This window comes from Lolium rigidum, chromosome 6, assembly GCF_022539505.1.
Source record: "Lolium rigidum isolate FL_2022 chromosome 6, APGP_CSIRO_Lrig_0.1, whole genome shotgun sequence".
Taxonomy (NCBI): domain Eukaryota; kingdom Viridiplantae; phylum Streptophyta; class Magnoliopsida; order Poales; family Poaceae; genus Lolium; species Lolium rigidum.
In genome coordinates, this window is record NC_061513.1 from 10,217,209 (window position 1) to 10,231,691 (window position 14,483).

General features: G+C 42.9%; 1 protein-coding gene across 1 annotated transcript; it reads left to right on the forward strand.

The window, feature by feature from the left end:
- Positions 1-10,792: 10,792 nt before the first annotated feature.
- LOC124662150 (tyrosine--tRNA ligase 1, cytoplasmic-like) lies at positions 10,793-13,784 on the forward strand. Its single transcript, XM_047200030.1, has 9 exons — positions 10,793-11,104; positions 11,219-11,502; positions 11,605-11,701; positions 11,825-11,930; positions 12,083-12,165; positions 12,599-12,744; positions 12,888-12,993; positions 13,388-13,447; positions 13,627-13,784. The coding sequence occupies exons 1-9, from the start codon at positions 10,793-10,795 to the stop codon at positions 13,645-13,647; spliced, it is 1,215 nt and encodes a 404-aa protein (XP_047055986.1). The 3' UTR covers positions 13,648-13,784.
- The last annotated feature ends 699 nt before the right edge of the window (positions 13,785-14,483 follow it).

Sequence of the window (14,483 nt, forward strand, 5' to 3'; positions counted from 1 at the left end):
CAAGACGGACATGCATAGCAACTCACATGATATTCAACAAAGAATAGTTGGTGGCGTCCCCGTAAGCATGGTTATCGCACAACAAGCAACTTAATAAGAGATAAAGTGCATAAGTACATATTCAATACCACAATAGTTTTTAAGCTATTTGTCCCATGAGCTATATATTGCAAAGGTGAATGATGGAATTTTAAAGGTAGCACTCAAGCAATTTACTTTGGAATGGCGGATAAATACCATGTAGTAGGTAGGTATGGTGGACACAAATGGCATAGTGGTTGGCTCAAGGATTTTGGATGCATGAGAAGTATTCCCTCTCGATACAAGGTTTAGGCTAGCAAGGTTATTTGAAACAAACACAAGGATGAACGGTACAGCAAAACTCACATAAAAGACATATTTTAAACATTATAAGACTCCATACCGTCTTCCTTGTTGTTCAAAACTCAATACTAGATGTTATCTAGACTCTAGAGAAACCAAATATGCAAACCAAATTAGCAAGCTCTAAGTATTTCTTCATTAATGGGTGCAAAGTATATGATGCAAGAGCTTAAACATGAGCACAACAATTTCCAAGTATCAAATTATCCAAGACATTTTAGAGTTACTACATGTAGCATTTTCCAATTCCAACCATATAACAAATTAACGAAGAAGAAACTTCGCCATGAATACTATGAGTAGAGCCTAAGGACATATTTGTCCATATGCTACAGCGGAGCGTGTCTCTCTCCCATAAAGTGAATGCTAGGATCCATTTTATTCAAACAAAACAAAAAACAAAAACAAACGAGACGCTCCAAGCAAAGTGCATAAGATGTGACGGAATAAAAATATAGTTTCAGGGGAGGAACCTGATAATGTTGTCGATGAAGAAGGGGATGCCTTGGGCATCCCCAAGCTTAGACGCTTGAGTCTTCTTATAATATGCAGGGGTGAACCACCGGGCATCCCCAAGCTTAGAGCTTTCACTCTCCTTGATCATATTGCATCATACTCCTCTCTTGATCCTTGAAAACTTCCTCCACACCAAACTCGAAACAACTCATTAGAGGGTTAGTGCATAATAAAAATTCACATGTTCAGAGGTGACACAATCATTCTTAACACTTCTGGACATTGCATAAAGCTACTGGACATTAATGGATCAAAGAAATTCATCCAACATAGCAAAAGAGGCAATGCAAAATAAAAGGCAGAATCTGTCAAAACAGAACAGTCCGTAAAGATGGATTTTATTAGGCCACCAGACTTGCTCAAATGAAAATGCTCAAATTGAATGAAAGTTGCGTACATATCTGAGGATTATGCACGTAAATTGGCTTAATTTTCTGAGCTACCTACAGGGAGGTAGACCCAGATTCGTGACAGCAAAGAAATCTGTTTCTGCGCAGTAATCCAAATCTAGTATTTACTTTACTATCAAAGACTTTACTTGGCACAACAAAACATAAAACTAAGATAAGGAGAGGTTGCTACAGTAGTAAACAACTTCCAAGACTCAAATATAAAACAAAGTACTGTAGCAAAATAACACATGGGTTATCTCCCAAGAAGTTCTTTCTTTATAGCCATTAAGATGGGCTCAGCAGTTTTAATGATGCAATCATGAAAAATAGAGTATGAAGCAAAAGAGAGCATCAAGAAGCAAATTCAAAACAAATTTAATTCTAACATGCTTCCTATGCATAGGAATCTTGTAAACAAACAAGTTCATGAAGAGCAAAGTAACAAGCATAGTAGGATAAAACAAGTGTAGCTTCAAAAATTTCAGCACATAGAGAGGCATTTTAGTAACATGAAAATTTCTACAACCACATTTTCCTCTCTCATAATAATTTTCAGTAGCATCATGAGCAAACTCAACAATGTAACTATCACATAAAGCATTCTTATCATGAGTCTCATGCATAAAATTATTACTCTCCACGTAAGCATAATCAATTTTATTAGTTGTAGTGGGAGCAAATTCAACAAAGTGGCTATCATCATATATAGGAGGCATATTGTAATCATAAAAGAAAATTTTCTCCTCAATGCTTGGGGGACTAAAAAGATCATGCTCATCGAGCCAGCTTCCCCAAGCTTAGAATTTTCCATAGCATTAGCAACAATGGTGTTCAAAGCATCCATAGTAATAACATTCCCATTAGCATGCATATAAAGTTCCATGGGTTTTTTAATTCTCTCTTCAAACACATCATGTCCTAATTCAAGATAAAGTTCATAAAGATCTCTCATATTTTTGTTGTTTTCCATTATGCTTAACTAGTGAAATAAAAACATGCATGATATTAAGTAAAGTAAAACAAGTAACTAATTTTTTTGTGTTTTTGATATAGAGTGCAAGACAAGTAAATAAAGTAAAGCTAGCAACTAATTTTTTTGTGTTTTGATATAAGTGCAGCAAACAAAGTAGTAAATAAAATAAAGCAAGACAAAAACAAAGTAAAGAGATTGAGAAGTGGAGACTCCCCTTGCAGCGTGTCTTGATCTCCCCGGCAACGGCGCCGAAATTTGCTTGATGCGTGTAGTTGACACGTCCGTTGGGAACCCCAAGAGGAAGGTGTGATGCGCACAGCGGCAAGTTTCCCTCAGTAAGAAACCAAGGTTTAATCGAACCAGTAGGAGTCAAGAAGCACGTTGAAGGTTGATGGCGGCGAGATGTAGTGCGGGGCAACACCAGAGATTCCGGCGCCAACGTGGAACCTGCACAACAAAACCAAAGTACTTTGCCCCAACGAAACAGTGAGGTTGTCAATCTCACCGGCTTGCTGTAACAAAGGATTAACCGAATTGTGTGGAAGATGATTGTTTGCAGAGAAAACGAGTAAAACAAGTATTGTAGCAGATTTGTATTTCAGTATTAAAAGAATGGACCGGGGTCCACAGTTCACTAGAGGTGTCTCTCCCATAAGATAAAAGCATGTTGGGTGAACAAATTACAGTCGGGTAATTGACAAATAGAGAGGGCATAACAATGCACATACCTGGCATGATAAGTATAGTGAGATTTAATTGGGCATTACGACAAAGTACATAGACCGCCATCCAACTGCATCTATGCCTAAAAAGTCCACCTTCAGGTTATCGTCCGAACCCCTTCCAGTATTAAGTTGCAAAGCAACGGACAATTGCATTAAGTATGGTGCGTAATGTAATCAACAACTACATCCTCGGACATAGCGCCAATATTTTATCCCTAGTGGCAACAGACACAACACAACCTTAGAACTTTCTGTCACTGTCCCGGGTGTCAATGCAGGCATGAACCCACTATCGAGCATAAATACTCCCTCTTGGAGTTAAAAGCAAAAACTTGGCCAGAGCCTCTACTAGTAACGGAGAGCATGCAAGATCATAAACAACACATATGTAATAACTTGATAATTAACATAACATGGTATTCTCTATCCATCGGATCCCGACAAACACAACATAGAGTATTACGGATAGATGATCTTGATCATGTTAGGCAGCTCACAAGATCCAACAATGAAGCACAATGAGGAGAAGACAACCATCTAGCTACTGCTATGGACCCATAGTCCAGGGGTGAACTACTCACTCATCACTCCGGAGGCGACCATGGCGGTGTAGAGTCCTCCGGGAGATGAATCCCCTCTCCGGCAGGGTGCCGGAGGAGATCTCAGAATCCCCCGAGATGGGATCGGCGGCGGCGGCGTCTCAGTAAGGTTTTCCGTATCGTGGTTTTTCGCCTCAGGGGTTTCGCGACGGAGGCTTTAAGTAGGCGGAAGGGCAGAGTCGGGGGCCTGACGAGGGGCCCACACCATAGGGCGGCGCGGGCCCCCCTTGGCCGCGCCGCCATGTGGTGTCGCCACCTCGTGGCCCCACTTCGTATGCTCTTCGGTCTTCTGGAAGGTTCGTGGAAAAATAGGCCCCTGGGTCTTCGTTTCGTCCAATTCCGAGAATATTTCTTTACTAGGATTTCTGAAACCAAAAACAGCGAGAAAACGGAACTGGCACTTCGGCATCTTGTTAATAGGTTAGTTCCAGAAAATGCACGAATATGACATAAAGTGTGCATAAAACATGTAGGTATCATCAATAATATGGCATAGAACATAAGAAATTATCGATACGTCGGAGACGTATCATGCTACTGGTTGCAAATAAAGATTTTGAAATGCTACTGCTCATGCTCATGCTCATGCTCACTGCCAAAAAAGAAAATGAAAATAAAAATGCTTGCAGTACCTAGGTAGCTAGGCAGTAGGGTTTTTTCTTAGCTTCTTTTCATGTTTTTCTTTTCTTTTGCCTCTCTGGTTAGAAGAATATATTTCATCTTCTGCAATATTGTGGTCAAATGGAACGAAACAAGGGACAAAGCAACATCATTGATCCATTTATCAAATGCCTAATGCAAATGCAAATGAAAATGCCTAATGCTACTTGCAAATGAAGTAGGTACTGGTTGATATAGCAATAAGTAGTATTTTTTAAATGAACAACCATATTGCAATTATCAAGTCCATGATTATGCCAATACTATTTAGTGTGTTATAGTAATTAAACCAGTGCATCTATTGATTATATACATCATTATCATGTTAAAGGAAAGAGGCAGGAGCTCTGGCATTATTCAATCAAACAGATAGTGCATTCTTTCAATTATCAAGTCCATGATTATGCAGGAGCTCGGCATTCAATCAAACGAAGTGCTATTTTAATTTCACATTTTTCTTTAGTAAGAAGCTCATGTGGGCCTTTGTGCTATTTTAATTCATGGTTGGTTTAAGCAATGAGATAAAACTGCTACTGCTTATTGGTGTTGCTGTGGGCATGCTGATGCTCATAACAATAATCAAATGCAAAAATGCTTGCTCATGCTCATGCTTGCCATAAATTGCTACTGGTTCAAATTTCTTGTGATAGCAGCTTTTGTTTTCTTTATTCATTGCTTGCTGTTTGATTTTTGGGTGAGCTGGATGCTGCTTTATGAGTGACTAGTAATAAGTAAATGACTTGTTGTACACTGATTTATATGTAAATGACTAGAAATAAGGAAAATGCATGAATACCCTCCCTGGTTTAGGATTCATTTGATGCTTCCCTAAAAATTGTAAATGCTGGCCAAATTGGAGGATTCATTCTCTGGTTCATTTAAAAAATGATGAAAAAATGCTACTCCTACTGGTTGATTTAGTTGGTTAATCAAAATGCTTGGTATCTCAAGTTGAGATTTTGCATTCTCTGGTTCAGTTTTGCATGCTTATTTTTGTACAGACTAGAATACATGGTAAAGTCAGTAGCTTTAATTTGTCTGGTTCACATGTGCTATTTTAATTTCTCTGGTTCACATGCAATTTCTCTGGTTTGAATTTGTTCTCTGGTTTGAAAAAAGAAAATGAAATGCATGCAGTAGATTTGTTTATATGAAATGCAAAATGCAGTAGTTGCTACTGCTGCTATATATGAAATGCAAGCTGCAGTAGTTGCTCTCTATTTTTTCTGTTTCTGCTGCCACCTGTGTTGTCTAGAAGATTTAGAACTTTAACTTGATAGTCTAGTGAAGCAAAAGAAAATTGCTAATAAACTAGTCTGTGAACAAAGAAATAAGGTTGTCTTCTGTGTTGATAGCTGTACACTGATTTATAAGTAAATGACTTGATAGCTGTGTTCCAGGGAATAAGCTGGAGAGCCAAGGCTGTATTTCTGTTGTAATTAAGCAGTAATGCTGCCAGGGATGCCAGGGATGTAAAATGCTCACTATACTGGTTGTAGTACATGCAATGCTGCTGCTACTATTGTTTCTGCTACTATTGTTGCTGCCTGCTGCTACTATTGTTGCTGCTACATTTTGAGTTATGTAACTTGAGAGTTAAGATGTTTCTGCTACTATTGTTGCTGCTACATTTTGAGTTATGTAATTGGAGAAAATTCCTATATGTGTTTGCATTTCTGTTACAGGGATTGAGTTGCTATTGAGTGCCGGAATGTCGATTCATTTCCGTTCCGGCAATTCTAGCACTCGGCATGACCAATTTTTAGCAAAGGTCATGCCGAATTTTTCCGTGAATTCTAACTCTTTTTCATATTCTATTAGTGCAAGCCACCATGGCGTCTCAAGAACAGTTAGAGGAGCACTACAATAGGCGCTTCTTTAGGACGGTGGAGGATACCGAGGCCGCTGGTGTTGGCGGCGACGAGGACCATGAGATGGAGGATGCCGCTGGGGGTAGTGCCGACGAGCCAAGCGGCAACGAACCAAGCGGCAACGAGGCAAGCGGCGCCGCCGGGGGTAGTACCTACGAGCCTAGCGGCGATGAGGCAACCGGCGCCGCCGGGGGTGGCGGCGAGACAAGCGGCGACGATCCTAGCGGCGCCGCCGGGAGTAGTGGCACCGGGACAAGTGGTTCCAAGAGGCCGCGGAAGGCAAGGCGCCAAAACACGGTCGCCACCGGCAGAGACACAATCAAAGAGGTGGACCCTGCCAGTGGTTTGCCGGTGGAGCCTAAGGATGTTGCCAAGGGATACGGCAACCAACTGGCATGTATCCTCCGAGAGGTCATCAATCTCAACGAGACGGATCTCCGAGCTGAGAACAAAGCGCATTTGCGAGCCCAGCTCATTGCGAGGTTGCACTCACGATACAAGTTCCTAGGCGACTACACCTCCACTCATGAAACCAAGAACATTGTGAACTCACAAGCCCTCCTGAAGTTCACCAAACACCTCGGCAGCCTATAAGTACATGGTGCGGAAGCTGATTGCTGAGGGCAAAGGTTTCGAAGAGGTCCACTCTGCCTTTCCGCATGTCTCCCAGGCGGACTTTGATGCTTTTGTGGCCAATGAAGAGCTACAAGCGACCAAGAATCGCAAGTTGTGGCGGAAGGAAATGCGGGAGCTTAACATCGGCAACCGCAACCTTGGGAGCCGTGGGTACGAGGGAAAGGAGCAATATTGGGCGAAGGAGGACGAGGCGTATGTAAATGCCGGCATTGAGAACCCCTGGCTGAAGTACAAGGACCCGCTTGAAAGAAGATTCATCAGGTCCCGGTACCATAAGAAGAAACTAACCGGGGAACTTGTCACGGACCCCAAGGTCGTAACCGACATAATTTGGTTCACGAACGACAAGAAGGTCCTGTCGTTGGAGAAAAAACTGGTAAGCAATTTACCGGTTTAATTAGATCAAGTATCGTTCATATAATAGTAGCAACATTTCTAAATGGTTCGCGTTTCTTCCGCCGGAAGAAGAAAGACAAAAACTTTCTCAATGTGACGAAAGCTCCTCGTCCCAGGCGTCGACGGGCAGGGTAGCCTGGGACAAGCCTCCAATGCCAACTTGCTCTCCTCTTTGGCGGCAAGCCTCTCCTCACTACTAGGAAAAGGCCTAGCCGTAAGATGGGTGTTAGTGGCGCACCTGAAGGGCAGTGCGCCACTACTACTTAGCAGTGGCGCACCGGAAAGTGGTGGGCCACTATTAAAAATGTAGTAGTGGCGCACCTCTCTCGCGGTGCGCCACCACTAAGTTTGACCATGGGTTTGACCCAGCCTTATACATAGCAATGGCGCACCGTGCAGAGGTGCGCCACAGCTAGTTTTTGTAGCAGTGGCGCACCTCTACATGGTGCGCCAGTACTATGTAAAGGGGAGGATGGACATGTTTGGGCACCACATAGTAGTGGCGCACCAAGCTTGGTGCGCCACTGCTAAGTGGTGCCCAAACATTTCCCCCCCCCCCCCCCCCCGTGGATCGCCTTTTCGAGTTCGGAAAAAATAAAAGAAATAGATAGAAAATTCAAAAAATTAAATCCTTTGAAATGCCCATGTAATATGTCATCTAGGTTTAGTGAAAATTGAAAAAAATTAATTTTGATATATTATGCAAAATGGCGTCATCTTTCGGTAAAACGGGTTTTCTGGTTGCATACGACCTCCGATGAAATACTTTTTTATATCAAAATCGATCTACGCGAAATTTCCTATTCGAATTCAACCGCCTACGGCCGTTTGGAGAAAAAATGGATTCGTTAAATTCAAAATAGAAACAGGACTTTTTTTCAGGTTTTAGATTTTGGGAAAAAAATAGAAAAAAAATAGCGGTGGCGCACCCATGCCTTGGTGCGCCACTGCTAAGCTTCCCGCCCACGAATTTCAAAATGCATGGGAGGAGCCGGCCACTTAACCCCCTCCTCCCTCCTCCTCCACACATTCTCCTCTCCTCCTCCTCCTGCTCTTCTCCTCTCCTCCTTTCACTCCGGCGACCTCCTCCTCTCCTCTCCTCCTTTCACTCCGGCGACCTCCTCCTCTCCTCTCCTCCTTTCACTCCGGCGACCTCCTCCTCTCCTCTCCTCCTTTCACTCCGGTGACCTTACTTTCCGGCGAGCTCCTCCACTATGGTGACCTCCGGTGACCTTACTCTCCGACGACCCTCCGGCGACCCTCTAGCCTCCATTACCTCTGGCCTTCGTCCTCTTGTTCATCCTCTCCTACATCTCCTCACCTTTCTTCACCTCTCCTACGTCCCTCATCCATCATCACCGGCGGCTAGGCTAAGAAAAATGAGAATGAACATTGCACAAATAATTCTAGCAACAAGAACGAGAAAAAATAACGAGCCAAAAAAAATTCGAAACAAAATGTGCCAGATCCAGATCCAGATCCAGATCCCGATCCAGATCCAGATCTAGAAATTTCAAATTTTAGTAGTGGCGCACCTTTTTTCTATCCAGTGGCGCACCTCAGACGTTTAGGAGTGGCGCACCATGAAGCTAGTAGTGGCGCACTACCTGGTGCGCCACTGCTAAGCCAAATAGCAATGGCGCACCACTAGTGCGCCACTACTAAAAGCTAGCAGTGGCGTGATAGCAGTGGCGCACTAGGGTAAAAGTGGTGCGCCACTGATTTCCCTTTTCCTAGTAGTGCCTCCAAAGCGGCTCTCCGAGCCTCCATAGCCTCTTTCTCCAAGTTTATTGCCACCTTCCTATCTTCTTTGCTTGCAACCTTGCATTTGCTATCCTATCCATAACAATCGCTATGTCATCATCTCCAGCCTTCTTCCCCTTCATATCTTTGGCGGCCTTCCTACCAAGCACATTCCTCCTTGCATTCGTAGCTGAGTGAGGAGTGGAGCTTCTTTTCTTGCCTTTGTCACTTGAGTCATGATCATCGATAATTGTTGTTTCACCGCTTGCATTGGTGTCCATGGTTGCTGCATCCAATTTCCTGCGGGTCTTCCACTTTTCTCCGTTCCCTAGCACCTCATAGCAACTTAACAATGATGCATCGTGAATAGCTTGCCAAGAATCTTGTTGCCTTTCTTGTTCTTCTTTCCCACATCTCTAAACAAGCCTTGAGCCATGGAGTTCTACAAAGCAAACAAAAGAGAATAAATGAGCCATATAGAACACCAATTGTCTGTAGAGATGATAAACAAAGTAGTAGAATTTCTTACCCTATTGATATCACTTGTGCCACTTGGGGTAATGACATCAACATTGGCTTGCAAGCCCGCCCACTTTTGACAATCGGTGTTAATGCCCGACCAACGAGACCGAAGAGAACGCACGCTCCGCTCGTTCCCACTTGTGTTGTTGGCATCGAAAGTACTCCTTCGTCATCATTCAATAGGTCTCTCTTGTTTGATCGGAGCCGGTTGTTGGATCCATTCCAATTGTCAACTATGTCTTGCAAAGCAACTTGTCATCCGCTATGGTGTAGTTCGCCGACCGACGGTAGGGCGCGGTTCAATCAACCCTTCTCCTTCCTCATATTCTTCCTCTTCAACAATGTCATCATTCACAAACTAAGATCCAACATTCATTGCCTCCATGAAAGCCGCGTCATCGACTCTACATTGCAGTCAAATTCATGGCTATCTGGCAATGTATGCATCTAAACTAAGATATAGATAAAAAGAAATGTCCTTTACCTCTCCGGCACTTCATCGAACACCATGTGCGCGCCGAAAGGGTCGGCGGACGGTGGCGGCAGATGATTGATTGATGGAGCCGGCAGCGGATGCTGCTGCACGCGCCGAGTAGCGGTCGCCTTCACTTTCTTCGGCGGCGACTTGTCTGCACCCGCCGCGGGCGACGGGCGTTTGGCCGCGGGCACCTTCCTATTGGGCGGCGGCCACGCCTTACTGGAGGCCTGCGCAGCGGCGGCGGCGCTTGTGTGCAGCGTCGGGCGCGGTGGGACGAAGAGGGCCCGGGTCGTGGTGTTCCCGGCGTCAGCGCCACCGCTAGGGTTTGGCGCATGGGGCGGCGCCACGACGGAGGCTGTAGGTGGAATGGAGTATGGAGGGGTGTTGGAGTGGTGCCGGAGGTCGTGTCTATCGCTGGAATTGCGGCAGCAGCCGCGCGGAGGCGAGATTTGGCGGTGGGGTGGCGACGCGCGGGGGAGTTTCTTGGCGGGTTTTCTTCGCGCATGGGTGGAGTGATGCCGCGCGCTGCAGCCGGAGCCCAAAGTATAGTGCTCAGATAGTGCAAAACGGCCCGCGTCCAAAAAAAATTGCGAGTTTTCTGACTCCGGCGCTGCATATCGGCGGTTAATATAGCGCGCGGCCGATATGGCGCCTGTTGGAGATGCTATGAGTAACTGAGTATATTTGTTGTTTTTCTATTTTTCCTTTCCACGGAAGAAAAGCCCGCAAATCGCAAAAAAAAGAGCCCGCAAACGTGAGGGCCACGTTTAATTTGTTGCTGCTCCTGAAGGTCGCCTAATACTCTGTCAAACGAGATCTTTTACGATGTCGTTCTCAGCCAGCTAAAACCCTAGCTATATCCTCCTCCAACTTTCCACGTTCTGACCCGTCGCATCCATGGATCTTTCCCCGGCTCCCGGCGCCTCCACGGCCGCCGAGGTCGCCGCCGCCGCGTCAGTGGACCCTTCCCTTGCTCCCGACGCCTCCACCGCAGCCGAGGTCGCCGCCGCCGCGTCAGTGGACCCTTCCCTGGCTCCCGACGCCTCCTCTTCTGCCAAAGCCGAGGACGAGCGGTTCGCCCTGCTGATGAGCATCGGCGAGGAGTGCATTCAGACCGACGAGCTCAGGCTGCTGCTGCAGAACAAGGAAAAAGCCTTCCCCATCTGCTACGACGGGTTCGAGCCCTCCGGCCGCATGCACATCGCCCAGGTTCAGCCTTCCCCCGGCATCTGTATGAGCAAATTGTTTCAGATCGTAAGACCTTAATTAGCAGGACTTGATGATGATGATGATGATAGACATTCTCATGTACTGTATTCACAGGGTATTGTGAAGACAATCAACGTTAACAAGATGATCAGAGCAGGATGCAAGGTGAAAATCTGGATAGCAGACTGGTTTGCTCAGCTAAACAACAAGATGGGTGGCGACCTAGAAAAAATCCAGACAGTCGGACGCTACATGATTGAAATATGGAAAGCAGCTGGTATGAATCTCGATGGTGTTGAATTCTTATGGTCTTCAGAAGAAATCAACAAGCGTGCAGATGAATACTGGACACTTGTGATGGACATTGCCAGGAGAAATAAGGTCAAGAGAATAACGAGGTATGCCATTTGAATTCCACATGTATTCAAATGATTCTTCTACTTCCAAACCTCAAATTCGAACATAGATTAATTAATTATCTTATTTCCCTTACTGCACAGGTGTTGTACGATCATGGGCCGTGCTGACAACGAGGAATTGACTGCTGCACAGATATTCTACCCTTGCATGCAGTGTGCTGATATATTCTTCCTGAAGGTTAGTATCTTTATATTGCCAACATCTTTGAATTATCTCCATAATGTAGATCAGGTTATGGATATATTTTTTTACTTCACTTCATAATGTAACTAAGTCTCTCTGAACTGTCTCCTTGTGTAGGCAGACATATGCCAGTTGGGCATGGACCAAAGGAAGGTTAACATGTTAGCAAGGGAATATTGCGATGACATAAAAAGGAAGCACAAACCAATTATCTTGTCGCATCGTATCCTTAATTCCTTATTTGCCACGGTTGTGCTGTTAATGTTTGTTCTTATTATCGTTGATATATGTCTCAATGGTTATGGTGTTTGAACTGCTGAATAGTGGTTCATTGCCAGGTTGTACAAAATAGTTGTTCCTTAACGTGAATGACAGATATGCTCCCTGGGTTCAAAGAAGGTCAGGAGAAGATGTCAAAGAGTGATCCATCATCGGCTATCTTTATGGAAGATGACGAGGTTCTCATAATATTTTCTCTTCGGTAACAACAGTTATTTCTGCAAAGCTTGTGTGACCTAATCAGTCCATGCAACCTCATCCGGACACGTTCGAGTGCCGAAAGATATTATACAGCTAGGATATTTTTTGTTATGGATATGCCATGCAAGAAAATGAAGCCGTAGCCATTAAACTTACATGCTAGGTCTGGCTATTTCAGATATGGCTTGAAATGCACTTTCTAGTATTTAAATGTTCAGTTTGTATTTATTGTACTTATTATTTTCCTATGTTTTGCCTTTGTCTTTCAGTAGATCTTTTAGATGACATGCATTTAGCTATTTATCATTGTATCAAGCTGATAGTAAATTCGGAACTTTTGAGGAACGTCTATTTGTCTAGGTTTGGCTCTTTTTCTAAGCTGATATTGTACCACAATAAAATTTATTGCAGGCTCAGGTAAATTTAAAGATAAAGCAAGCTTTCTGCCCATCCAACATTGTCGAGGGTAATCCGTGCCTTGAGTACATCAAGTACATCATTTTCCCTTGGTTTGAAAGGTTCGAGGTGGTTCCGAAGGAAAAAAATGGCGGTAACAAGTAATATTCTTATGACTACCAAATGTTTTTATTGTTAATTATTTAGTTTATTTTTCTGTTGAAAATTGTTTACTACTGATTTTTCAGTCTCCGATATGGAAGACTTTTTGCTTGTGGAATCTAACAATGATTGGTTTAAACAGGACATTTTTAAGCATGGATGACCTCATTACTGATTATGCGAGTGGTGCTTTGCATCCTGCCGATGTTAAACCTGCTTTGGCCAAAGCGATTAACGAAATATTGAAGGTGTTGTTTTTCATAGTTTTTAATAATGTGGTGATGTCTTTGAGGAGCCATAATTTTTGCTTGTTGTTTTTGTTCATTCCACTACTGTGTCTCTCATTATTCATTTTTTAGTCGACCGTGTTAGGATTCTGTGATGCTTAAGAAATTTTCTGTCTGTTCTTTTTTAACACTGCATTTTTCATGATTTGGGTCATTCTTAGAAAATTGTATAGATTGACCATTTTTATTTTTGAGTTGTCAATCTTGTGTCGTATGAATGCAATTTTGAATTAACTGTCGTGTGAACACCTATGGGTTGTTTCAATCAAGTTCACATCTTATACATATAATCTGAATGTCTCATATTTATTCATAAATAAATTTTCTTGGCCCTAATACCATTTTGCTTGTTCAGCCGGTTCGTGACCACTTCAACACCAGCAAGGAAGCTAAAAATCTCCTCAACACTGTTAAGGTAAGATATTCGTGCCCACTTCCATGGATGGATGTAAGATGAGGACTGTGGCTGTTATGTTCCCATTGTAGTTTTGTTTATGTTGCTCTCATGATAATTGTGACTTCAATATTTCAGCGTTCTAGATAAATCTTTCACTGGCTGTGAGGAACTTAATCCATATATTAACTCTTTTGCAGATGTACAGAGTAAGCAGTTGAGGAGAACTATCTTCCGATCACTGTATGGACAAACCAACCCTGGAAGCATTCTTTCTTGGGAAGATTTCTTCTGTGTTCCTGCTCTAACTACTCCATAATTTTGTTCTATACATATAGACTAGAAATTTGTTCATGGATAATAGGATGTAAAATAATATGTAAATTAGGATGTGGGGTGATATTATTCACATCAACACACATGTGACTCCATAATTGGGTTTTTTTGTCGCATCAAGTTATATTTTAACTCATACCCACACATTTGTTTGTGTCAAATCTGGCAAATGTGACTTTTAATCTTGTTTCTGCTGAATTGTATGTCACATCTAGCGACATGTTACAAAATAGTCACCGAATTCTTTAAATCATAGCTAAATATGACTTATATATCAACTATTTCTTTCTGTCACATCTAGGATCAAGTTACAAAATGTTTGCCAAGTTGTGTAACATCTAACTAAATGTGACTTATATATCAACAGTTTCTTTCTGTCACATCTAGCGATATGCGACAAAATATCTGTTGAATTCTATAATATCTTACTATATGTGACTTATATATCGACTATTTCTTTCTGTCACATCTAGCGAACATGTTACAAAACAATCCACTGAATTATGTAACACCTAGCTAAATGTGACTTATATATAACTTTTTCTTCCTATCACATCTAGCATGAAGTTACAAACCGACATGCTGAATTATGTCACACCTAGCTAAATGTGACTTCTAATCTCACTTGGTTTTTTTTCTATCACATCTAGCGAGATTTTGGTAAAACTATTTGATGAGGAATTCTGTAACATCTAGCTAAATGTGACTTTAATATAAACTA

Coding starts and splice junctions, on each gene's coding strand:
- LOC124662150 (XM_047200030.1), top strand. CDS start 10,793: ATGGATCTTTCCCCGGCTCCCGGCGCCTCCACGGCCGCCGAGGTCGCC. Junction 11,105..11,218: donor GCCGCATGCACATCGCCCAG/GTTCAGCCTTCC, acceptor CTGTATTCACAG/GGTATTGTGAAGACAATCAA. Junction 12,745..12,887: donor GAAAAAAATGGCGGTAACAA/GTAATATTCTTA, acceptor TGGTTTAAACAG/GACATTTTTAAGCATGGATG.